Source organism: Paralichthys olivaceus, chromosome 11, assembly GCF_024713975.1.
Source record: "Paralichthys olivaceus isolate ysfri-2021 chromosome 11, ASM2471397v2, whole genome shotgun sequence".
NCBI classification, from domain to species: Eukaryota; Metazoa; Chordata; class Actinopteri; order Pleuronectiformes; family Paralichthyidae; genus Paralichthys; species Paralichthys olivaceus.
In genome coordinates, this window is record NC_091103.1 from 15,287,399 (window position 1) to 15,312,518 (window position 25,120).

General features: G+C 41.3%; 2 protein-coding genes across 5 annotated transcripts; both read right to left on the reverse strand.

Annotated features, from left to right (window-relative positions):
- Positions 1-2,332: 2,332 nt before the first annotated feature.
- On the reverse strand, positions 2,333-7,608 carry tlcd5a (TLC domain containing 5a). Of its 4 annotated transcripts, none has more exons than XM_020088018.2 (3): positions 7,232-7,608; positions 5,538-5,741; positions 2,333-4,641 (listed from the first exon to the last, which is right to left on the reverse strand). In XM_020088018.2, exons 2-3 carry the CDS (start codon positions 5,731-5,733, stop codon positions 4,109-4,111), a joined length of 729 nt encoding a protein of 242 aa, XP_019943577.1. In that variant the 5' UTR covers positions 5,734-5,741; positions 7,232-7,608; the 3' UTR covers positions 2,333-4,108. The 4 variants fall into 4 exon arrangements, with proteins under 4 accessions (XP_019943577.1, XP_069390724.1, XP_069390722.1 ...); XM_069534623.1 differs by lacking the exon at positions 7,232-7,608 and adding an exon at positions 5,917-6,455 and having other exon boundaries at positions 2,333-4,548; XM_069534621.1 differs by lacking the exon at positions 7,232-7,608 and adding an exon at positions 5,917-6,055.
- A 685-nt stretch (positions 7,609-8,293) lies between these two features.
- Positions 8,294-24,273, reverse strand: oafa (OAF homolog a (Drosophila)). Its single transcript, XM_020088564.2, has 4 exons — positions 23,531-24,273; positions 11,322-11,456; positions 11,045-11,225; positions 8,294-10,046 (listed from the first exon to the last, which is right to left on the reverse strand). Exons 1-4 carry the CDS (start codon positions 23,828-23,830, stop codon positions 9,772-9,774), a joined length of 891 nt encoding a protein of 296 aa, XP_019944123.1. The 5' UTR covers positions 23,831-24,273; the 3' UTR covers positions 8,294-9,771.
- Between the last annotated feature and the right edge of the window lie 847 nt (positions 24,274-25,120).

The following is a 25,120-nucleotide window of genomic DNA, read 5'->3' on the forward strand; positions in this document are numbered from 1 at the left end:
TCATAAAATATATAGGTTGTGGCACTACTATTCATGGTATATATTATTACAAGAACAAGTCTATATGATATTAGTAAAGACAATAAATTGATGAGTGCAATCATCGGAAATTAAGACTTCACATCATGAATTAAATGTTTTTTCAGTTATCAAGCACAGAGACATTGTTGGTTCCAGCTTCTGAAAGGTGAAGAATACCTGGTTTTCTCTTGGTACAAACATCTTTTGGTTTTATACTATTAGTCAAAACAACCAGTTTTTAATGACAATGTTAAACCATTTTCCATTGTTCACTTGAGTAATTGATAGTGGAAATCATTATTAGTCCGAGTTGTTTCCATAGATATTGTTTGATACTTACCAAGGTAGGACAGCTGTTTTAAAACAATCCACTAAGGAGTCACTTTCTTTAATAAGGTTGATTAACTTGTGTGTGCGTTGTTGTATGATTAGTCCTTCTCGTGGCTGTCTGTGGTTGGTCTGGGAGAGCAGTCATTATGTTCATTATTTACTGCTTACCGTCCAGGCCTCAGTCCACAAGGAGACACTCCTATTCTAATGGAGCATCCTGAGCATACAGCCTATGATCCTGAGACAGCAGGAAAGACCAGAACAGAGGGAAAACAAACTCAAACAGCAGTGGGTGTGTGTAGGAGGCAGATAATTGAAAACACAAAATATATTTGTCTATCTGGAGTTTATTTAGTTTGAAAATCATCTACAAACTATTGCAGATTCAGAGTAGACAAGATTTCATGACCAAGTCCATATTTGAGAATGTAATTCAGCCACAGCAATCCCAAATAAATTATAATTAATAATTAACACGGTGAAAGGTTCATGCATGAAGTGTAATTGATCAGCAGTTTCAAAAAATCTCTCTAGGAGTGTATTACCTAATTTCATTGTTGTAAAAATATTGTTTTGATCATATATTTCACTCACTGGTGACATTGACAGAAATGCTGTGGTAAACTAAACTTTACATAATGGACCCAAGACTAAATTATATTCTGATAAAGGACATTTAATGATTTTATTAGTTAATATTGTTTATCTTAATTGTGTTTCCATTTTTTGAAAACATAGCAAAACGTGTAGTATTCCAGTTCTTCCAGTTCTATTTTTTCACATGTCGATATAATGTTAATGTATAAACAAATAATTTTAAAGGTGCTGTGTACTAAAAACACAAAAAACACTTACTGAGCACATTCAAGTGTCTCAATGTACCATGAAAATAAAGATAATACCAAAAAATAATATACAAAGTAGGGCTGGACTGGGCAGACAACACAAGTCAAGAAACTACTGATGCAAAGCAGGAACCACTAGAGGTCAGCAAAAACATGTTCATCCTGCATTACTCTTTACGTAAATGATCTGTTCACCGAACATTAGATATTTCACATACCCCTGGTGTTATTATCAATAAAGCAGGGTGCTGCCATATACTGATGTTAGATTATTGGATCTATCAGTGGGACTATTATTGTACTTTTATCTGACAGTGCTTAAATAAAGCAGTTACAGTGCTACGCCTCATCTCTTTTCTTTCAGCTCAACTGAGGTGAGTCTGTTTCTGCTACAGGTTTATCTCTGTTAGAAGGAGTTTTTCCCCCTCACCACTCTGTGAAGGTCACTGAGACAGTGTATATCGGTGCTCACAAATGAAAGATCATTGAATGAAAGGGTCTTTTCAATATGCTGGTTGCTACAGAGCTGAACAGAATCCTGCCACCTATTGAACCAGATATATTACACAATTATCTTTTCACTGCATTGTACATTGCAGTCCTGTATTACATATAGTTTCATACATCATATATATACAATTTCTCCCTAACATTTTGTTGGATTAATTCTACAATACAATCAAAACAGACCACTTTTGTTTAATTAGAAGTATAACGTAACATTATCTACAGCTGCCAATGCTTTATTTCAGCACTGCCAAATGATGCTCACTGCTTATTCATACCTTACATAGATGATTTGACACCCTCACGTGGACAACATGGGAAATGTCAGTATAGTCTCAGGTTATCCTGGAGTTTTAGTTGGACATTTGAAGCCAACTCTGCCAAGTAGGTTATGTTTCAACCTGTGTCTGTTTATTTGTTAGCAGGATTATGCAAAAACTACAAAATCTGATTTCAACCAATTGTTGTTGAGGGACAGAGGCTGGATCCATGAAGAACCCATGCATCCAGTATTTTGTTTCACTTTCTTTAGGAGAAATAAATTGTTTAGGTTATCGGACCATCTTGGAGGAGGTATACTCTCTATTCTCTAGTATGCACTCGACTCCTTATGTATTCACAAGCATACAAAGAATATATCAGAGATTTATTGTTTGTCAAAGGGAGAGAAATTACAAAAAGGCAAATCATTGAAACCCAAATCTGAAAATAGTTACACGCACGCCCACACAAACACTCACACTCACAGATAGAGAAATACATTCACATAACTAAGGCACACACCAGTTAGAGTTTTACTGCCATGGATACAATGTTGCTAGTATAATAATAGCAGCCAAGTAAAGAGTAATTATAAGACAGAAACACATTTCAATCCAACAGAAATTGGAAAATAAAGGGATGACAAGTTTTAAGCAAATAGCTGTAAAAAACATGTGCACTAAAATAACAAATAGATAGAGTCACAATAATAAGAAAACGTGTAAAGTCTGGGCACTAAGATGACAGAATGTGCTTTGCATGGAACAAATGCAGTCTTAGAGTGGGCCTAGTCATGATATTATCTCAAGTCAACAAGTCTACCATCTTAACACAATGAGGCATCTGTGATTTTTATCCGATGTTGTAACTCAATTTTAAAACATTGAATTTAATATTTTTCAATTAATTAATATCACAATATGGAAAACAATTTACACAAATCACACATAACATACTAAAACCAATGTTCACTTGGATAAAAAACTTCCCACATGTGTTTGTATGCTAGTATGTTGGTTACTATTAAATTGGACAATAGCAAAACAATAATCTGATATAATTACATCATCTCAATGTGTTTTACTGACAGTCAACCAATGATAACTATTGCCCAGTCTTGGTTGTGTGTGTGTATATCTTGTGTTAAGAATAAATCTATAAATCCAACATTTTGCATGGCTGCAGGCAGTGTTGTGTGAACCACGTACATTAATGTTCACAGGTGCTGGCTCAAATACAAACATCAGCTCAGTGTAGATAGCTCACAATAACTTCAACTGAACTGTCAAGTTCTCTGTGAAACTGAAACAATACTCTATTGAATAAAAAGGAACAAGGGGCTCTCAGTGCTTTCGGTGCCTTCAGCGTGAAACCTGAAATGTGTAAACTTAAAATGATGACACCAATTCATGGATCCAAATGGACTGCAAAATAAATTACCAGTGCAGAGCTATGTAACAAAGAGTGGTGTCTCTCAATGTATCCACGTACATCAGATAAGTAAAATAAGTGGAAATATTTTGAGCAGGCTCTGGAATAGGATTTCAGACAGCAGACAAAGTTTACAGGAATAACTATAAATTATGATAAACAAAGTAATCAAGCTCATAACACACATTTCTCTGGAATTCACTTTCCAGTCTGACTTCATCTCCCTGAGTACACCTTTCCTATCTGCTCCAAGTTTTACAAATGCCAAAAAAACCATCAGGTTTCCATGAAACCAATCCTAATGTTTTCTATGTGCTTAAAAATCTTTCACAAGGATCACGGATAGTACATGTAAACTATTTCTGTATTAATAGTGAACTTCCCACGACCACATACGACAAGGCAACAGTTCACTGTAACTGAAAGCAACATCTGCTCATGTGATTATAGAAAGTGCTTTGGTTTTCTATAACGTAAACTGCATCTGTGTTGTTTCTGCACCAGTAGGCTACCTTTTACATAATAAATCTAACAAGTGTTCAGCAGCAATGACGACAAATCACACAGGATATATCCTAGTATAGAAAATTAGGATTTTAAAATATCCCCCTTTTTTAAAAAACCTCACTCAAACATACAAAAAATGATCCTTGTCCTTTCCCTTGCATCTCCAAAACAAAATGTAAAGTGATTTCCTATAAAGAAATGTTCAATCAGTCCACCTTTCCTTCATGCCCATTAGCTGCGACCATCTCCGGCTGCTCTCTCTGCTGCTTGTGCCAACTCTTGCTTTTTCTTCTGGCGAATCGAACAATGTCCACCATGAACACCCAGGAGAGAGCGTACATGGCCACTCCCCCGCACTTGATGAAGAATCTGGGTCTCGGGGAGATCAGCTCACAGTACAGCATTGTGCCTCCCACAAAGATTCGCATCACCACAAACAGCAGCACAAACAGGACGTCCACCACGTTCCCCAGCAGCGACCTGTAATGTCCCGTCTGTTTGAGGAACCAGCGTGCCTGCAGGAGTGGGTTAGTGATTTCACTGCCGAAGAGAACCGCACACGACTCGATGCCAGACTCCCCCAGCCACAGGGTCAGCAGGATTCCCAGGATGCTCATGGTGTGGTGGGCCAGCATAACGGGTCCCTCTGTGCGGAAGTACACACACCAGGCCATGTCAAAGATAAAGTAGCCCAGGCTCACCACCATGGCACTTATCTGCAGAGGGGTGTTCTTAGTACCTGGCATTCACAAAACAGAACAGAAACAAGTTTTAGCTGGGATATTTTCAAATGAAAGAAAAAAACAACCTGCTGAATTTTGAACGTGAAGGATTAGTCATCAAATAAAAATTGTATAAAGTATGTTGGCAATAGAATAAACTTGTTACATATCTTTGGATTTTTTTGGGCAAACCAAGACATTAAATAAAAATTAAAATGAGCTCTTTAAAGATTTTTTTTCCTACATTTTATAGACCAAATTATATTCAATAACATTATTAGCAGAATGGCAGTTATACTCTAAATCCTTTTAATCTATATTCGAACCCCAACTGATGTAGATTTTGAGCGGCTGATGCCAATAATAGAGTCAAACATTTCCGAGATCAATCATAAACTTTATTACAATTAACTTTAGATAAAGAGAAAGCATATATACAACCAAATATATCCCTTGAATTAATAATTTATGAACACCTTTTCCACTTTTATATTGTAAAATAAACATAAACAGCAATACCGAAAAATAAAAAAGCCTCGAGAGCAAATCTGAGGAATCTATATTTGAAACATGCTGTTCACTCCTTCTGTCTCTTTTGTAAAATCTTTATTGAATAAATAGTGTCAATCCTGGCATCCTGGTGTGAGCTGGAATATATTTTGATCCTGCACCAGCTGGCACCCAGGAGAAGCACTGCTGTTCACAGGGATCTTTAACCTTTTGGTCAATACCAATGTACCTGTAAAAGGCTCATACCGGTCGATATTATCAGCCAACCAAAACATACACATATCATGATGACAGCCCTTACCGTTAGTGATTATCTTTACAGTACAAATGAAAATGATATTTTCTTGATGAAATAAAATGATAGAATTTCATGATTTGAATCCACAGAAGGTGAGCATGCTACCTGGATAGGTGAAAGGCCAGGGTCCATCCACATAGCCTATATATGCTGTGATGCAGACAGCCAGGATGCCGTGTACCAGGGTGACGAGGCGGCAGTTCCACTCATAGCTCCTGGAGCCGTTGACGTAACACAAGATAAAGTAGAAAGAGGCCCAGCAGGAAAGGCACAGGAGTGAGCAAACCACGAGCAGTTCCATCTTCTCTTCTGAAGACAAAACGAACAGGAAAAGCAGCTAAAACAAACTCACAGTTTCTTTCAAAACACTTGTCAGTCAGCGATCGTCAAGCCAACTTTGAATCACATCACACGGTTAGAGAAAAAAGCCTGGAGGCACATCTTGCTCAGTAATATCGCTTACAGTAGAAAGACACAGCATTACCCTCCAAAGACATGGACTGTGCAGTCCTTTGTGAGTAACCAAACAAGTAGCCTTTGCTTGAACTATAATAGCACTATAGTTGGCCGGCCGAGGGTCTGGTGGGGTGAGGGGGACGTCTCTCCATCTGCTGTGACGTTTGTACAAGGAGGTAAGACCATGCGGATTGAGAGTCCCCCCCCTCACTGGAATGGGACACACGCTTTATTCTCAAAGACTTCAAGATAGATTCAAAATAGATGGGAGGTTAGTGGGTGCTGAAGCACAGACTGCTCCCACTGGACATGTGCACTTTGAAAACGAAATAAATCAGGCTAGAATTGTATCGTTGTTGCCTTGGTTGCTATGTGCAGCACAATTAACACACGGGTGTCAGGATGTCACGGGGAGGTGAAGAGGTGATATTACATGTAGCAGAAAAACTCAGTTTGAATGCATGCAAGTGCGTTGTCACATAATTATTCGAGTAAGAGTTATAGAAAAAGACACTTGATTTCAATGAATTCAAACATGTGTGTCTATAGTTATTATTTGGATATGGTATAGTTTAGTGTCAGGTGTGACAAGGGTAACCCTGACCTTTTATCAATTCACTTATTTATTTGTTTTTGTGTATGCACGATCATATGCCAAGATAAATAAACATAAACACAAGCCAAAATAAATCTATCTCTCTATGAAAGAAGGGTTAGGGTTAGAAGACATGGACATGCACAGACGAACTGACATCAAATCATAAAAAAACTAATAAAACAAAAAAGGGGGTATGCATAAAGGCACACGAGTCTGGAACAGTTTTCTTTAGGTGCAAAAGAGAAACATTGATATATATTATTCACGTTTACTTATTATCCCTGTATGTTGTATAACCTCTGTGCTCTAGGTGGCAGTCCTGTTTAAGATACTTATTTGATATTTCTTGAATTAAAGCTAACAGAACGTTACATTAGGACAGTGTCAGTATTTTAGAATGACATGTGTGGAAGCAGATATTAAGGTCTTTTGGATTTTAGGTTGCACAAAAACTAATTGAGAACATTTGAGAGGCTCTAATTGCGTTCCCATGGAAACCCCCACAGGAGTGAGGCAGAGGGGAAGTAGCCGAGCTGATGTTGATGTTTTTAAATCCTCGGTTAATCCAGTGAATAGACGGCAGCAGCAGCTGATGTCTGTGAACTCAAAGTGGCAGCGGGACCTCGGCTCATCCCTGGTTTCCACTCAACACCGCCCCGCTCAGTTAGCTGGATCAGACAGCAGTAAGCTAACGACAGAGCGGCTAACCAAGCTAAGCTAAGTGATGGAGGGGGACATCATTTACCTTAAAGGGACACATGGGGCAGCTTCTTCACTCAGGTCCTGGGTGGTGTGTGTTTCTGAGGGAGACTGTCACACACAAACACACACACAGACACACACAGACTCACACACTCCTCCAGCTGCTGCTTGTCCTCCTTCATCGCTGATTCCACCGGTGGCAACAACAGCAGCTTTCCTCAGCATCCCTGGATCCGTCCTGCACCTCATCGGCCACCGTACATGCACATGGGCAACTAGTAACAACACCAAGGGCTGTGTCCGAGTTGTGTTTTCTTATACTGCGCTGTAGTTTCAATATTAAGACAGGATTATCTCATATTCATATAATACATGTTTCTATTTTCCTCCATTTCTTCCCCGGTCACTGGAAGCTGTCTCCTCTCTTAGTAGCGGTAAAAGCGACAACTAGTGGTCAACGACGAGAAGTACACGCATCATTTCCAGCACTTGGGGCACAAAATGGAAGAAACTCGTTGTAATAACATAACAAACCCTGCACAATAGTTTTATGGTTGCAGAGAACTTGCCACCTGCATGAGCTGGGTTCATACCCTAGTGACACGACCTGCCAAAGTGTCCACAAGCAAGGCATTCAGTCCCAATCGTCCAGCTGGACTTGTGTTTGACCTCATGGTTTGAGTAAGTAAATAGTTACTTGAACATGAGCACATTAAAGTATGAAGTTAATGTTATATTATTACATATATAATCAAGTTGCCAATAGGTTTAATTTGCTTATTATGTGTTCACAGAGTAACCTAACAAGAATGGCACTCAGTATAGAGCACATACCTCCACCAGGGCCCAACAGTTCATTTATGAAAGAACATGTAATTCCACTAGATTCAGATATTTATTTGGATCTACACCAAATTGCACACACTCTGTCCCCTAAACATGTTTTTCATCAAGATAAGATAAATAATTATTCTCTGGAAAATCTAGGATCATGTTGACAAGTGTCCTATTTCACAAAGAATGTAAAAAGAACTTCCTGGATCAGCAGCAAAATGTAATGGTAAAGGTAATTAAGTCATAGAAATAAACATGCATAAGTACAGTATGCAGTGCAAGGAAAGACTTTATTGAAACAATTAATGTAAAACGACTCATAAATGGTACACCACCTAACTGCTTCATTTTATCCTTATGGCAACATTTTACAGCATATTCAGAACTCTTTCATAGAAAAAAATATATTTAACAACTTAAACTACATAATTACATAGCAAAGATATCAGTGGAAATGTTAAGGCACTTGATCACCAGAAAAGGCCACAATTAGAAATGCTTCGCTCATTTGGTTCTTTAGTTAGCAGGACATACATAATAAAAAGATGAACCTTTGATATGGCAGTAAAGACTTAAATGAAGATGGAGGTAAGAGAAACCAAAAAAAATCATACTTCCAAACTATTGCTCTAAGGAACAGACAATAATGACATTTGGTCCCACAAGTTTAAGAAGTGCTCCTTAAATTATGTCTGTAAATAATTAGGGATATGTGATGTATAAATTATTAAAATTTAGGAGACATGAAACACAAGAAACACTGTATGACCAGTAGATGGCAGTATAGATTATAAAAAGTTTAACCTGCAGGAAAACGTCAAGCTGAAGAGCCGGTTTCTAAAATGTGAAACTTTACACCCTTTGACAGTATTTACTTGTGACTTTGGTTTACTGGAAACAGACGTGGGATGTGGGTATGATGGGTTAAAGCAGAACTAAAACTGACTGTCCTGTGATATACGATGATAAACCTAGTTTAGAAGTAACGTGACATCTGGATTTTAACGAGGAGGTTAAATGTTTCTGAAATGTGTTTGATTTCTTCCTACTACTGAGGACCTGTGGTTTGGATATTGAAGATTAAGAGCTAGTTTAATTGAAAAAAAAGAGGAGAAAATGATGAGGTTATTTTAAAAAAAATTATACAAAAATAGTCATCCATAATTTCACTTTGCAACCAAAATAAATAAAGCCAGCATTGAAGAAACATTTTCTCTGTCAGCCATCTTACATTGTTATAAGCAGGCATTTAGCTGGATATACCAAGGTTTTTCACAGAGCTTTAGGAGAGGGAGAAATCAACCATCCAAATATTCCTTCATCAGGATGGAAGAGTGTGTTTGTATAACTCCTTTGTGTCAGAGAGGGACTCTGTCCATCTTTGTGCATACAGTAGCTTCCTCGAGAGGTTATTGTTGTTGGTCTCCGTCAACTGCTCCAGGAATCCCCCCCCCCCCAAAAAAAGGCACAAAAGAGTTTCTTGGCAAAGTCACACTGTAGTTGCATTTTCCCAGAAAGTTGAATGAGTCTCTTCAAACAATGTGCTGCATCTGTCCCCCTGTGATGGTTTTGGTCTCATTTGTGAACCTGAATTTGTTTCTGTTTGAGCTGGAACATCTGGATCTCACCACTCCCCATCTGAGACAGCTTCCCTCGTCATCACATAAACTGAGGTCCAGTGTTACTGTGTTTACTTTGAACAGCAGGGGTGGGGAAGCATCTCTTTTCTTCGCCGCCCAGAAACAAACACTAAGTCTCCTCGTCCCATAGACACAGCTGCTTCTGGGGAACATAGTAGGTGAAATGGTATCCCTTGCTGCAGCTCTTTATGCCACACTTGTAGGTGGAGCCTCTACCTGTGGTGTCCCGGCTGCGGCAGTACTTCAGCAGACATGGGTACCACTCCAGACGCAGGCTGTACGTGCAGAGACAGGGCTGCCACAAGTCTTTAGTGGAGTGACAGGCCTGAAAGCTGGGCGCCTCCGTTGTTATGGGCAGGACCTCGAATATGGAGCCATCCACACCTACGACAGAGGAGCAGGGGCATTATTATCAAGTCATGCAGCGTTATATACAAAGATCGTGCTATCATACAGCTGTGTGAATCATTCCCTCTCACTGAAACACCACACTGTACTGAAGAGGGTAAACAAAGTGGCTAAAAGGAGGGAGACGGTGCTGTGGTTTGGAAGCTTTGTTATGCAAAGGAGACATAACTGTGATTCCCTCTACAGATACCAGTGCACAGCTTGTTTAATGCAAAAGAGAGCTTTGTGAGCCATGACGATCAACTTTGTTCCCTGTATAACAGTGCTGTCAGCAGACAATGGTGCTGTCGTATGGATTCTCCTCAGCTGGAACAATTTGGAGTTCATTGCCATTAAGATGCAGGATCCCACTGGATTCCAAAAGAAAAAACACATGGCTAGATTTTATTACTTTATTACTGTGTTTTAAATCCAGGGGAATGAGGACAATTTAGAGAAATATACAAAATGTACCTTCTCGGTTCAACTGCGAGTCCACGGGTATAACCTTAATCACTACTATACACATATTGGATGCTGGAGTTTCTATGTCACATCCTGCCTCCTTCACACTCTTCCCGGGCACCAACCCTCGCCTGAATGTTCTGGACATATCCTTGTTGCAGTGAACATGTCTGACCAGCACAATCTCCTGTTGTGTTCTTCTTATGTGAAAGTAAGAAACTCCAAAAAATGTCCAGATCAAATTTTCCGGATGTCTTCCAGAGTTCATGTCTAAGAACGGCTACAGATAGAATGAAGATTGATGTAGCCATATCACAAAAAAACAAGATAAATCATGGAGTCATATCACTGACATGAGGAAAGAGGTGTTGAGGCAATACGGATGACAGGGACGGTGTGGGGGGGATGAGAACAGTCAGTGGAGAGATAATGAGGGGGGTGGCAGAGAAGAGATAAACCAACAGACAAACATGTTGCTCAGTCCACCTATAAAAGTTTCTGTTATAAACAACGGTACGATGAGCACTGACCTTTGTCCAGCCAGTGTTTGACATCTGCCTCCCTGGTGTACACGGCCTCTCGGGCTTCGCTGCACATGTTGTGGATGTGGGAGCTGAGCTGCGAGGCCTGGCTGAGATTGACAGCCACGCTCATGGTCAGCTGCTCCAGTCCTCTCCGCTCCTCTGCCAAGCGAATGGCCTGAGGATTTTTCTGAGCAGACAGTGCAGGATAATAAGCATTCTGGGCAATGTGATCAATCTATTGATGAGAGTAACGGAGCTGAAAATTTCACAGCCAATGTCATACCTGTCTGAGACGGGCCATAGACTCGCTGGGGATGATCTCATTGCGGTTGAGGCGAGAGATGAAGCACAGCGCCTGGTACTGGTTCTGCCCTCTTTCCAGCTCGCCGAGAATAAGCGCCCGAAATATCTTCACATCCTGAAAGACACGGCGAGATGAGAGATGTCTGGCTGGCTGAACGGATACACAGACAGTTCCCAGAAGACATTGAAGTGGTGCGAGAGGCGAGGTTGTTGTAACTTACTGTTTATATGCACAGACTCATACAGATTAGAAAAAATACTCTTTCCATTTTGGTACTTGATGCAGTACTTTTCCAGACACACAAAGTAATTCAATATGTGGAGTTCAAAGATGCTCAAACAACCGTCTGCTAAAAGTAAAGAGGAGTTTATGTTCTCTCCATCGATAGAGTCTCATCTGACAGTTTGTTGATACTTTTTATTGTCTGTATGCCTGTGAGACGTTGCTCCAGTCACGCTCTGGTTACTTTTGCTGTCAAATTAAGGCCCATGGGCCTGTTTCATGACAAACCTATCGTTTTTTTTAACCACTCTGTTTTATGTGGAGCCGTAGAAATAGGAAAACTGTGATAGCGGAGAACTCTCTCGCGCACACACACACACAAGAACCTTGCTGCTGTTGGCAAATGTGACGGAGATCTGGCACTGAACCAAAGGCCATAAAGAGTTCCGTAAGAGGGCAGGCAAAGCATGATGGGAAGCTTGAGGAGTGGGGAGAGCAGAGCAGCAGACCTGTCTCCCTATTCATTAGACAACACCCCCCCTCCTTGGCTTCAGCTTCCAAGACAGGCACACACAGTCCCAAACACCCCTCCTCCGCTTTTCACACACAGGTCTGAAGCAAACAGGCTTCAGAGGAGGAGGCTGTCACTCCCCGAGCTGGAGGAACCCTGCGGATAAAATGCAGCAGAGATAACCCCATCGAGTCCTCCCCGAGCTTGAGGGTCCCACCGCCTGCATGCAAGAATGTACGCACTGGCAGGAAAGCAATACAACCTTTATGGGATCGCCGGTTCCCCATCCCAAGCGCCACTGCTATCTGTGAAAAGAGTTTCTGGCAGGCGTACAATACAAGCATGGCTATTACACAAGACAATCATGCGATGCTATTTGACCTTTGGAAAGCAAATTACTGAGCAAATATTGATTCACAGGCTTTGCGAGATATTAACCTCAGATCGCACACCCCCAACAGATCTCTGTGAGCTGCCTTATGAACTCATAGACTCAAAGAAACCCAGAAAGTTGAAATTAAATACCTCAGATGTTGCCCTACTGTAATAATAACCCAATACTCTAGTTTTTTTTTTTTTTTTTTAAAGAGAGAACAAAGTCTGACTGATTAAAGAGAATGTCAGGACTAGAGGAGGCACTGATATATCATCGTGAACGGAGACGGGGAAGAGTGCCATTTCCCCTCAAGTGAAGGGAGACGCAGAGGCCACGGCTTCCAGACCTCCCATATTGCAGACACATGGCGCTACACTGGGACGCTGTATGTGTAGGCAGGGAGAGAGGGAGAGAGAGGGAGAGGGAGAGAGAGAGAGAGAGAGAGAGAGAGAGAGAGAGAGAAGGGGGAAGGCATTCGTCTCAGCCACATGGATCTGCCCCAGGGCTCTCTGGGTAATTACAGAGAAGCAGGGTAGAACCCCACGAACTCTGCTTCTTTGGAACTTTGCTTAGTACTAATGTGTGGAGCCTGAGATCTCCTCCTCCTCTGGTGTCATTATTTGTCCAGATTAATGATTGTCTACCTCTGCTGCTACGCAATTGGATTTAGGCCAAAAAGGCAAGGGGAGGGCACCGGTGTAAACTGTGGCAACAACATTTTCTGATGCAACTTAACCCGACATCATCTGTACACAATAGGACATTTAATGGGAAATTTACTTTAATGCAGAGTAAGATGAGACAATCAACACCACTCTTTTGTTTCTATGCTAAAAGTGAATCTACAGTGGGCAGGCGATTGCTTAAATGGCTAAAAAACAAACCAGTGTTGATATCCTGGCAGTTTAGGTACAGCTGAGATAATAATCAGCGTGGCTTCTGCCAGCCCATAGAGTAATAACAATGACATCATCTGCCACATCTCTGTTCCAGACAGAAGCTGCTGGATTCAACCGTTTGTTTGGACAAGACCAGACTCACTGCCTGAAAACCAGCACTGGCACATGCACACGCTGACTCGCTTGTGAAGGCACACACTCAAAGTGTGATGAAAGGAAAAGGTAGTAAAACGAGTAAAATGTGAACTGCTGTTGTGATGACAGGCAGCATCCAAACAAGTCGGAGCCTAATGCAAAGTGTTGATGAGGAGAGATGCCGGATGTTAATGAGTCTGAGAGTCTCTGCAGTGGAAATCAGGGATAAGGCCACGGCAGCGATGTCCCGCTGGTCTCAGCTGTCTATAACATATCTATAGACTCAAATAACTAATCAAAACCAAACTTACTGTAAAGATAAGCAATTGAACAAACATCACTGTGATAAGAGCAACCGATAATAGTAGTGAGTAACATACTGTTTCCTGTTGTGGCAGAACCTTTGAACTCTATATTAAGGTTCAGTCAAATGTTGCTTGTATAACAGTCCACAGATCAGTTTAATGCTGTTGATGCTTCTAAATAGAAAAACACAACTGCAACTTCAGTCAACTAGAGCCAGAGCTCAAAACTTAAGGTTAAGTCAAATTAAATTCAGAACTACTGCTGAAAGAAGTGGTTGTTCCTATATCAGGGAAGTGAGTCACCACCTAAAAGTGCATTTCCTCAGACCTAAATAAAATGAAAGGTTGGCAGACCAACACTTAGAGCAAATCATCAGGTATGGACATTAAGAATTAAAAGAGTGACATTTCCCTCGTCATGAAAGAGACGGGCAATATCATAATCAAAGGGCAGTGTTGCCTTGAGTTTTTTCCCCCCAGAGCAGCGTAAATGTCAGCACGGCTATAAATAATCCACACAAGTACAGATTCTTCAGCATTGCTCCTTGACACCGGGGACTTAGTGCATTTGTAGACAAACTACCGCTGGCCAACAGCCAAACACAAGTCTGTATTCATGCAACGTGACGTGTGGGTCATACTAAGACCTGTTAAACAGGAGATAGGCGGGGGCCTGTTTGTGGCTACCTTTGGTGGGCCAGATTATTTAATGAGGTGCACAAAAGCCTATTCAAACACTCAAAGGGTGCCATTTACAGAGAATATTCTCCATCACTGTAGTTGTAACCCACCTGGTCAAATGTACTCTCTTTATAGAGCATGTACCTGGTTTACTGGCTCTTAGAATCAGAGCTGTGAGAAGCTCATATACTGGAACAAAAACAAGGTTATTTTTCTAACAGGCTTCTGTAGCTAAGAGCAGTTTAAATGCCACAGTGAAATACTACAAGACATAAAAATCTCACTTTGGATTTTTACACAAACTGTGCCACCTCACACTTGCATGCATGGATGGAACTCACAGAAATGCATGCGCACACACACACACACTGGGGAAGTTCCACTTCCACTGACCCACACCCACAACACCCACACACACACAAACACACACAGTGTACCAATAGCTATCCCCCTGAGCAGCGAGTTCTTCCTGTTTTCCAATCCCCTCTAAGACCCTGTCTGTTGATAAGGCTGATGGCTAGCTGCTGGTCACCCATGCTCTGAGTCATTTGAAATCATAGTGGGTCTCTATGGGTTTGTGCAATGGTCTGAAATTACCTTTTAAAGTAATTGTTTAGAGCTGAAATCAGATGATTGATTTATAAAAAAATGGAATCAATTTTTTTCGATCTTTTAAATTCCCTTTCCCTGTCAGTGGTTACTATGCCTGCATGTTTTTCAAATAACAGGAACTCAGCAGGAGATTGTCCTGGTGAGGAAAATGTCTGGAACTTTCAGGTAACGGGTAGAATCTGGGAGGCAGGACATTAACAAATTCTGCTGTGGAAATCAAACGTTTTTGTTTACAGTATAATGACACTGGCATTGGCTCTTATCACCAAAAGCTCTCAAATCTCATTGTCTTCCCAAATTGACATCTTGGTCTGTGTCCAGAGACATTTTTATTCTTTTTGGTTTTTCAGTTTTGCGTCTGTTGCGCATTCCAAACAACACCAACACCAACATCACTAAATCTTTCTGGACATCCTATCCTGATGTATGCTCACGTGGGCTCACTGGGACATTTTACTCGGAGGGCTAGCAGGAAAAGTTCTAGGATGAGCCTGGAGCAACTAATGCAGAAATCTGTGTTCTTGTGTGCAATCCCTTCAGAATATTTCAGGAAAATGTTCATACTTCAGTGCATGACTGAAAGGAGTTTAACATTAAAGCCCATAAAATCCATTTGATCCATTAGTCTTTTATTTGTAGTAAGATACCAGATAAAACACTGTATTGACTTTTGAGACCACCCAAACTCACTGAATGGTTCTGACTCTGTGATACAAACAGCATATGGATTTACCATATTTTGGAATAAGGAAGATATTTGCTGTGGTGCATGAGTGGAGCGTGCTGGGAAAGAAAGCACAGGTGTGGGCAGGGATTAAGGAACACGTTGGGGGAGAGCGGGGGGAAAACAGGGGGAGACAGACAAAAGGAGCGGGAGAAAAGCTGCTACGCTAAGAAATGCTTGAGTTGAAGCTAATTACAGAGGCTCCAAAGGCAGGAATGTGGAGTCACATTTGGGGCTGGTCACACCTGGCTGTCCAAAGAGTGAACCAATTAGTAAACAGTGGCAGTGAATGGACAATGCAAACATGGGAGGCCACAGAAAGAAAGGAGTTCTCCTGGGATATTTTCTTGGCAACATTGGGAGGTAACTTACTTTGCCTACTGCTGGAGTTTTAATACATGAACTCAGAAGTCGAACCATAAAAACTGCACCAACAGCTTTTACCAACAGTATTCCAAATGCTTCAAACCTGTGTAAAATATGTGCAGGCCACACTGAGGGAACCATTTCTTCACACAGAATCTGGATGCAATTATCCAGACACCCAAACTGTTTATGGAGACTTTGCATTCAGGAAATGAGAGACAAACAGCGAGTGCAAACAGGGAAGGAAACGAGGCAGATAGATAAGGGAAAAAACAAAACAATAGAGACAGCTTCGGTCCAATTCTGCCTCTAACCATTGACCCACAGCTTTCATATCCTGTGGCTGGACACACACCAACAGCTGTTTTAAGGCAAAGGATTATAAAAACATTGGTATCATTCAAACTATATATATGAAAAACTTTTTTGTGAAAGCAGATATATGAATAATGCTGTATTTTCAAAGGTTTTACTTATAACAATAGTTTTCCATTACATTTGGAAAATATGAATATCAAGTGTTTATTTTATAGAAAAGAAAATCAATTGGCCAAATAATACTTGTTCTTTAAAAGCACTTTTCAAAACATACTTTCTTTCCTCTTTTTCTTAACTTTTATTGTAGGAATTCTCTTTTATGGATAGAAAAGTGACAAGAGCAGTTTATTTGACAGAGAAAAATGGGTGGGGTAATACCATCACACGTGTTGACTTTAAACTTCAGCAATAGAACTGAACTGATGCAGAGTGAAGTGTAACACAGTACATTTGTGTAAAGTAGCCAAAAAGGACACAGCCATGGATAGATTTGACTATAGTGCACTTCAGGACACTGTGTGGGGATCAAAACGGAAGATGTGGCAGACTAAACCCTTTGTTAGCTTTTTGTTGCCAACTGTGATCTTCTGAATGATCACAACTATGCGCAGTGCAAGCCACAACTGCTGTCTGCTTATCCATCAAAGGATGTCAGCAGCTCGGTGCACTCAACTGTCACTGATCACTGGAGAAAAAAAAAAAAGATCTGAACATGTGAATGATAGCTGTTCCTGTCTCCCCCTGCGTCACTGTGGGAGTAGGAAGCCCTTTTCTTTATCAGCAGTATTACATATGAACATCTGGCCCGTATGGTGGGGGGAGGATCACGGATAAAGACATCAACGGAGGCCACAAGAGGCAAAAGGGGGCCCATGTGGGGCCTTGAAGGGCCACAACAAGGCCGCAGAAGAGGCCTTTTTTCCACTGGGATTCAGAGTCAGCCAGAACAAAGGGTGGTTAGGACATGATATAAGAGGGTCCATCCCTGGAAAGGTAAACAGCCTGCATATACTGGAATGACAATGCATGGGATAAACAGAAACTGATTTATATAAAAAAACAACCCAAAATCTGCAATGATTTTATTTAATATATAAACTAGAAGGGAATAGAGTGTATATATTAACAAAGGAATTTAAATTCACTTGATCAGGATTTTATTTGGATCTATATCAAATTGCACACACTCATGATTATCGGCCCATCAATTATTCAACAGAGATGTTGAAAAACGCTAGCTCTCGAATATTAGAGAAAGTGAAAAAAAGAATCCTGGATCTGCCCCCCAATTCAGATTCAAATTTGAAAATTTAAGAGGCTCATTCCTGACTAGAACACATCCTTCCACCAGATTTCATGTTAATCTGTCCAGCACAAAGACCTCGGCAGTTAGAATTAGATCAATAAACATTAATATTATTTCAAGTAATGAGGGACTATTTCTTGAAAAGTAAGAGCGGTTTGTTAGTTTGTAATCCCACATGTTATTTTATCATTAACTTATTTAGTGGAGTTTCTCTCTCCCACCCAGAAAAGAGCCATCGCCATGACAAGGAAGGCTGAGCAGGAAGAAGAAGTCTTCTGAGTGACTGCTCAACACAAACAACAGCTTGAATATCTGAATGTTCATTGTGCCGACAAAGGAATATGTGAAATTCAATGTGAGTGGCTTCATTTTCACTCACTCTGGGGCTGCATTTATCGCACGGATGAGTTCACTGACTGATGGTGACTCGCAGATGACTCACTGTGACCTTTCCCAACAGTTGTGAGGAAAAGTCATCATCTGCCCCCACAGTGTGTGTGTGTGTCCTCACAAGACATTTCCTGGAATAGGTGACATGTACCTGTAAAAAAATAAACTTTACAGTACAAGTTTGTGCAAGTGACAAAATGGGATGGTGTTTCAGGGTTGAGTGAGAGGCAAGGTGTGGCAGCCCAAAGAAGAAAAAAAAGAGGTGACGGCACCGACTTTTATCTGATGTAGAGCCAGCAGTCAGGGAAAAACCACTGGCAGTGGCTTCCCAGAAAACAAAAAAGAACAAAATCAATTGCCAAAAAGTCTCACACACAGGACAGTTTGCAGAATGGCTACAGTTCAAATTCAGCTATCTACAAACTCCACAAATCTCAGTTAGTTTGTCTGTTTGTGGCTCACGCATCTTGATAATCGTTCATCTTATCGGCTTCACACTTCACACTCGGCATGTGTATTGATAAGGGCCCAAGGATGAGCAGTGTCAAATTTGGAAAAGCAATACCTTTGACATAAGTGACGCTGTTGAACACGACAACAGTGCACTCACGAACACAGAAATTAGGGTTCTGTCGATCTTTACTTGCCACGGCTCAATTACTACAGCACACTTCTACAATTTCAGACAGAAAGCTGCAACCAGCATTACCATATTCAAAGCAAACAGCCCATTCCACACAGGCTTGTTTAGAATGGCCACTGCACTAGTTAGAACAATTCTGATGAACAATGAAGTAAGTGAAGGCTGCGAGAGAACTAGGAATGGTCACCTGCCAAAATGGGTCACAGATATTGTGTATCCCAAAGGGAGAGAGGCATCCCACCTCTCATTCTGCTTTTAACATAGCACATGAGGGTGTGTGAGGAATCTTCAGTGCATTCTTACAGCAAGCTCATTGTTGTGCGTAATGACATCAAGCCACTGTACTTTGAAGACAATATACACATCACAATATACACTATAGTGTGAGCTGACCGGAGGGCCCCTGGCTGAAACTCAATCCGCTTTATAAAGGCTGAATTAACAGAAGCGGCAGACGTGCTCATTCACATCATGGCGCCATTGTTTACAAAATCCAGACCCATTTAACGTAATAGTGTGAGATAGTCGAGTGACTTCCCAACATCTGTTGCTCCCTTGACCCGTCAGCACAGCAAGAGGTAGCTTATGCTGTGTCAACACTGACATAGACACATTTACAACTTTCATGCCAAGAAGAAACTCTCCAAAACTTCCAATCTTATTTTGTTGTTTATTATTTTATGTTTATAACAATGCTGAAGCTTTTTTAAACCTGATGTGATTTTTTGCATGATCAGTTGTTTAAAGCATGCCAATAACACTATTTTCAGTCTGCACCCAATTTTCCAGATTTTTTCCAGAGATTGCTTTTCACATATGAAGAGCACAGCAGGAAATTGTCTCGTCAGATGCGTTCACAAATAAAGGAACATTTTCGGGGGAATATATGAGATAGATGGTGTCTGGGTGAAGCAGAAGGCATGGCATAACTTATATATGTAAAATTTGCAGCAGAAATCTGTCACATTGAAGATGGTGGGAGAAGATACTAACAGCCTTCAAATTTATCTGAGAGGTGACAACAAATTTGAAAAGGAGATGGATATATTTGCATTCTTCCAGTTTTTCACCTGACACCTCTAGCAGGAAAATTTCAGGAAAATATCCGTATTTTAATGCATGTCTGAAAGCAGACACCATCCAAACTTTGACTACTGAGGCATTTCTTTGATGACAGCAGACTGTTTGAACATGATCTTAAAACACCAGTGTATATAGAAAGCTTGAATAGCCTTTCAAATCCTTCTGCACTATTGTGACCAAAGGGTTACTTGTATAACTTCAAAAGACATAAAACTGTTCTAACATTGCTCTCAGATGTTCTATTATATACTGTAGCCAAGGTGCATGAAGGATGTGCACCATTTCATCCTAGAAATGAAACCTTCTTCAAGTGTGAACTCAGCTGAGAGAGCCCTGTGAAGTCACTCGCATTCCTGCATTGATCAAACCAACTAGTTGGACATGAAAGTCAGACACACGGAGAACAAACTGATTAACTCCTGTGACAAAGTTCCTACATCTGGAACGACCCAAAACAGCCTCTTCAAATATGTGAGACATTTCCCTGGGATTAATCTACGAGACATGGTTTATGTTCAGCTCAAGGTCTCTGACTGTGTTAGACCATAAATTGTTTCAATGGTTGCCGAAGGAAAAAAAAAAGCAGATCAGCAAATAACAAATAACTGTCAGTACGAGGTTACAACAGCACATCTGCCTTCACATTTGTCATGTGCTGCACAATTGTACATTACAGCTTGTTTATCTAACAGATTGCTGCAATTTCCCATTATTGAGAGAAGATTCAGTTGTAAAAACTGGACTGTGACACCAGATAGGAGGAGAGTTAAATTGCTCAAATAAATGTGCAGTGTGCAACGTTGATCGCAAAGAAACAAAGTCCTTGTTTGAAGACATTGTGCAGCAGTGTGGGATCAAAGGAGTTGTTGTCTTCACCATTGCTGATGAAAACCGACCCTCAGTCCAAGCATGTTCACAGATCAGGTCATGTATTAATGTTTTATTCACATTATGCAGCGAATGGTAATGACTAACCGTGATCCAGGTCAAGTGACCAATGGAAACATTGGCAGGAGAAAACAGCAGATTGACTAACTTACTAGAAGTGTATTTTAACTTCGCCATATATAGTTGGTCCCAAAATGATATGATGCAAATTAAAAGAAGTCCAAAATGAAATGTCCTGTTACCTCAAATAAAATTGTGGATTTCGGGTTTAACATTGTTGGAAATATTTTAATGTATGTGCACAGTCAACAAATAACATATCATAGACTGCCTTTTCTAACCTGCAAAAGCTCTTGGACAATAATCAAAAATGACGTTACAGTTCTTAAGTGGTTTCAGCGTATTTACTCAACATGACACTGAGGTGTCGAGTGTAAGCTGAACCACATTATTTTTTCCATATGTCTACATGCCATCAGAGCAAACGTAACCCTCTTGGAATCACAGTGCGGCTGATTCTCACAGTGATTCATTGCTTGGATAAGGTTGACTAAACTTCCTTCTCACATCCAGTAGAGCACTCCACCAGTGTCTAATGGCTTTTAACCATCACATCTCTGCCACGTATTCACAAAGCACCAAAGAGCAAGAGGCTGGCTGTCTGATGATTATCCCTAAACCCTTTCTTTGGAAATGATTCTGGTAAAGATCATAGACTTTACAGAATGAAAGACAAAAGTGGAAATGCTTGTTGATAAGTTACATTCACTTATCCTAAGTAACAAAAGAGGATTTGTACCAGTGGGCTGCGATACCTATCCACCGTTGGCTGTGAAGTTCATTATAATCTCTCCAGTGTACAACATCCCTGTTAAAACGCTCTTCTTCCCACATGCATTCATCTGGACTGTATATTCATGGCAGCTGAAAGTGACAGCTCATCCAACTTTCCATAAATTTTGGAGATACTGCACAAGAGCTGAATAAAAAACACATGCAGGAGAAGTGAGGGGAGAGTGGCAAGGAGCAAGCAAGAGACACAGGGGGACAGAGGGAGAAAGAGCCACAGAAAGAGGAGGGGGTGAGGAGGGCGACCTACAACTGGAGCAGATAAATCAAGCAACGGAAAAGTAAAGTGATCTAAGAGGTTCTTGTTGGCTTTATTCAAGTAAACAAAACCATATGTGCACATGTAGCCTGTGTGTGTGTGCAGGGACATGCGCATGCATCAAGGGACACAGCAGCGCCGGTCGCCTGCACGACCAACGCTCTCTCTCACAGATCAGTGTATGTCTCTTTATATTGGTGTGTCACCAATGATTGGGGGCGACGGCCTCTTCTCTTTCAACTTTAAATTAGCTGTTTTGGTTAGTGAACCAGACGTGCAGATCAAAAAGGTCAGACATGCCCACTTAATCCTGGTAAATCTCCCCCTTCACATCTCGCCAGCCTGTCAGCTTCTGTGTGACAGCAACCATCACAGACACATGCCTTTGCTCTGTGCGCCTCTGTGAGCGCCTCCTCCCCTCATGCTCAGCAGTTGTAGTTTTCCTTCCAGCTCTGACATTTATGTGACTGAGAAGTGATTGTTAAAAGTGAAATAGTGTCATCTCTCCCAAAAAAACTCTCAAGTGCAGTGCTGGCCAGGGCGGGACACTTGATCAGCTTGTCTACTTTTAGAAGAATGCTAAATATGGCTGCCGATGCTCAGCTCTGGGCCGGTCCCACGAGCGGCAGGCGTTTTAGGGCTGCTGGGGTCTGTGGCCAACCACATCTGAGGAGCAGCAGCTGTCTTGACCTCTGCCAGACGCATGCTGGGATGGAAAACGATGAATAAAACCAAAGCCCTACTTGGGTTACACTCTACTCCAGGACGTTTTGAGGGTTTTCACATTGGTAACCCTGCATCCTTGCAACAATTAAGTAGGAACCACAAGGCAAGTGCAGTTATTTGATTTAAGCTTTGACTTGATTTGGGGCTGATCTCATGTGGTAATCACAAAAAATGGTGAGGGAAAATACCCCAAGGAAAAGGCGATTGGTAAATAAGTGGACCTATACTACTGTTTGCCACAACTGAGTTTTTGGATTGTTGACCTTACATCTTGGTACATAACTTGAATTTGCAGGGGTTTTGTGATTCTGTGTAACACAAACAAACTCCTGTATGATCAGTTTTTGTCCTGATGGGGACCAGTTGAGTGGAAGTGAAGTTTGGGGCTGATTATTGGTCCCCGTAATGTCTCCATGGTCTCTCAAGTAAAAAAAGTGACTGAGTAATTTTGGATTAGTCTAACAATGACTTAATTATGGATTGTTGCTGCCGGGATGCAAGCTGGTACTTGTTGGGTCACCTGAGTGAGGTGGTCTGATGTTGACACCCGAACCCCCCAATGACCCCAGGAAGATCACTGACGATGGACCCCAAGCGCATTCTACAGATATATCTCGCAGCCTTAAAAAGCTCAGTCTTCTTCTACAGGATAAACTTCTTGTTTAATGTGAGGACCTCCTGAAGCACTCAGGGACCACCTCAGTTATTTTGGGGACCATGGGGTGGACTCAGATGCAACAAGTTCTGATGGGGACAAATCTGAGACTCGATGAGAGCAACTTTAAAATCACATCATCATCACATAGTGTCAGAATAAAGCAGGGGGGTGCACCGGTGCGTAAAAATGTGTAGTAGTAATGTGTAGTATGTAGTTTAAGTTGTTACCACCTCTCACCTGTTTAAAGTCCGCCACAAAAGTGATGAGTGTCCCATCTCCCTGCTTGAATTCCAGTGATATCGAGTCTCTCTCGCCATCCGCCTCCAGCACCTCCTCGGTCACCAGTCCGTCAACGAGCCGGACCCGGACCCTCAGCTCCGACCCGAGTCCCACCGCGGCCACCAGCACCAGGGCGCACAGACGCGTCAGTATCCGAACTGAAGCCGCAGAGACCCAACTCGCACACATCCCCAAAGACGCACAACCCGACCCGACAGAGGAGAAAATCGAGGAGAATTCCCCCAGATCTGCGTTCATATCCCTTCAACTATTCTCTGGGATTTGTCGCGAAAAGTCTTCTCCTTCATATTCAGAGCTGGGCTGTAGTTTGCAGGTCGCACCTCCATATGGCCTCCTCCTCCGCCGCCTCCTCCTCCTGAGCGCAAGCACTTTCCACAATTAAATGGAAATCAGGACGACAATCCCCCTCTCTGAAATCTCTGCTCTTTCACTTGTAGGAGCAGAGTTAACCTCCATTGAAAGTGTGTGTCCGGTGATAAGATCGTGCGCAATCCAGTCCCCCCCCCCAGCGCTACAGCGGCAGCCGGCAGTCCGACAGTGGCACGTTGCTCCTCATTCTGCTTTCTGTTGATATTCACGTCTTCTTTTTATTCCTCCCTCGACACTTCATGCTCCCCCGTCACTTCCTATGCGTCGGTATCGCACCGCTTCCAAACTTTCTGTGTGTGTGTGTGAGTGTGTGTGTGAGTGTGTGTAGGGATGGTAGTAAACTCTTAAAGCTATACCACCCTCTGAAAGCACTGCCCATCCCCCTAAAGGCCTCATGTGATCGCTCTGCAACCAGCGAGCAGGCTGCACTGATTATATCCAAGTATTATAACAAAGGTGAAGTTAGGACTTATTAAATCACCGTGGTTGCCCCTGGAGGCCTAAACACAACAGAACATCACAAAACACAACAACAGATGGAAAAAGACATGAAAAAAACACAACAAATCACAAAACCCAACAACAGATGAAAAAAGACATAAAAAAAACAGTAAACCACAAAACGCAACAAATTAAAGACAACTCATCAAATCAAATCACAAATCAGCAAAACATTAAACACAACAGCAAATCATAAAACACAACAAAGCAAAAAACAACAGCAAATTACAAAACACAACAACTCAAAAAACAACTACAACTCAAAAAACAACAGCAAATCACACAACACAACAGATAGACCAAAGAAAAAAATACAATCTGTCAGCAAAACATTTAAACACAACAGACCACAAATCACCACAGCAAATCACCTTAGACTACAACAAATCCTAAAACACAACTAATCTCAAAACACAACAAATCACAAAACTCAACAAATCTCAAAACACAACAGCAAATTACAAAACACAACAAATAAGAAAAACAACAGAACAAATCAAAACACAACAGCAAACATTAAACACAACAGCAGATGAAAAAAACACAACTGCAACTCACTCAACACAACAACAAATAACAGAACACAACAGCAATTTTGAAAACACAAGAAGACAACATATAGCACAATGCAAAATCAAAAAACACAACACATAATGA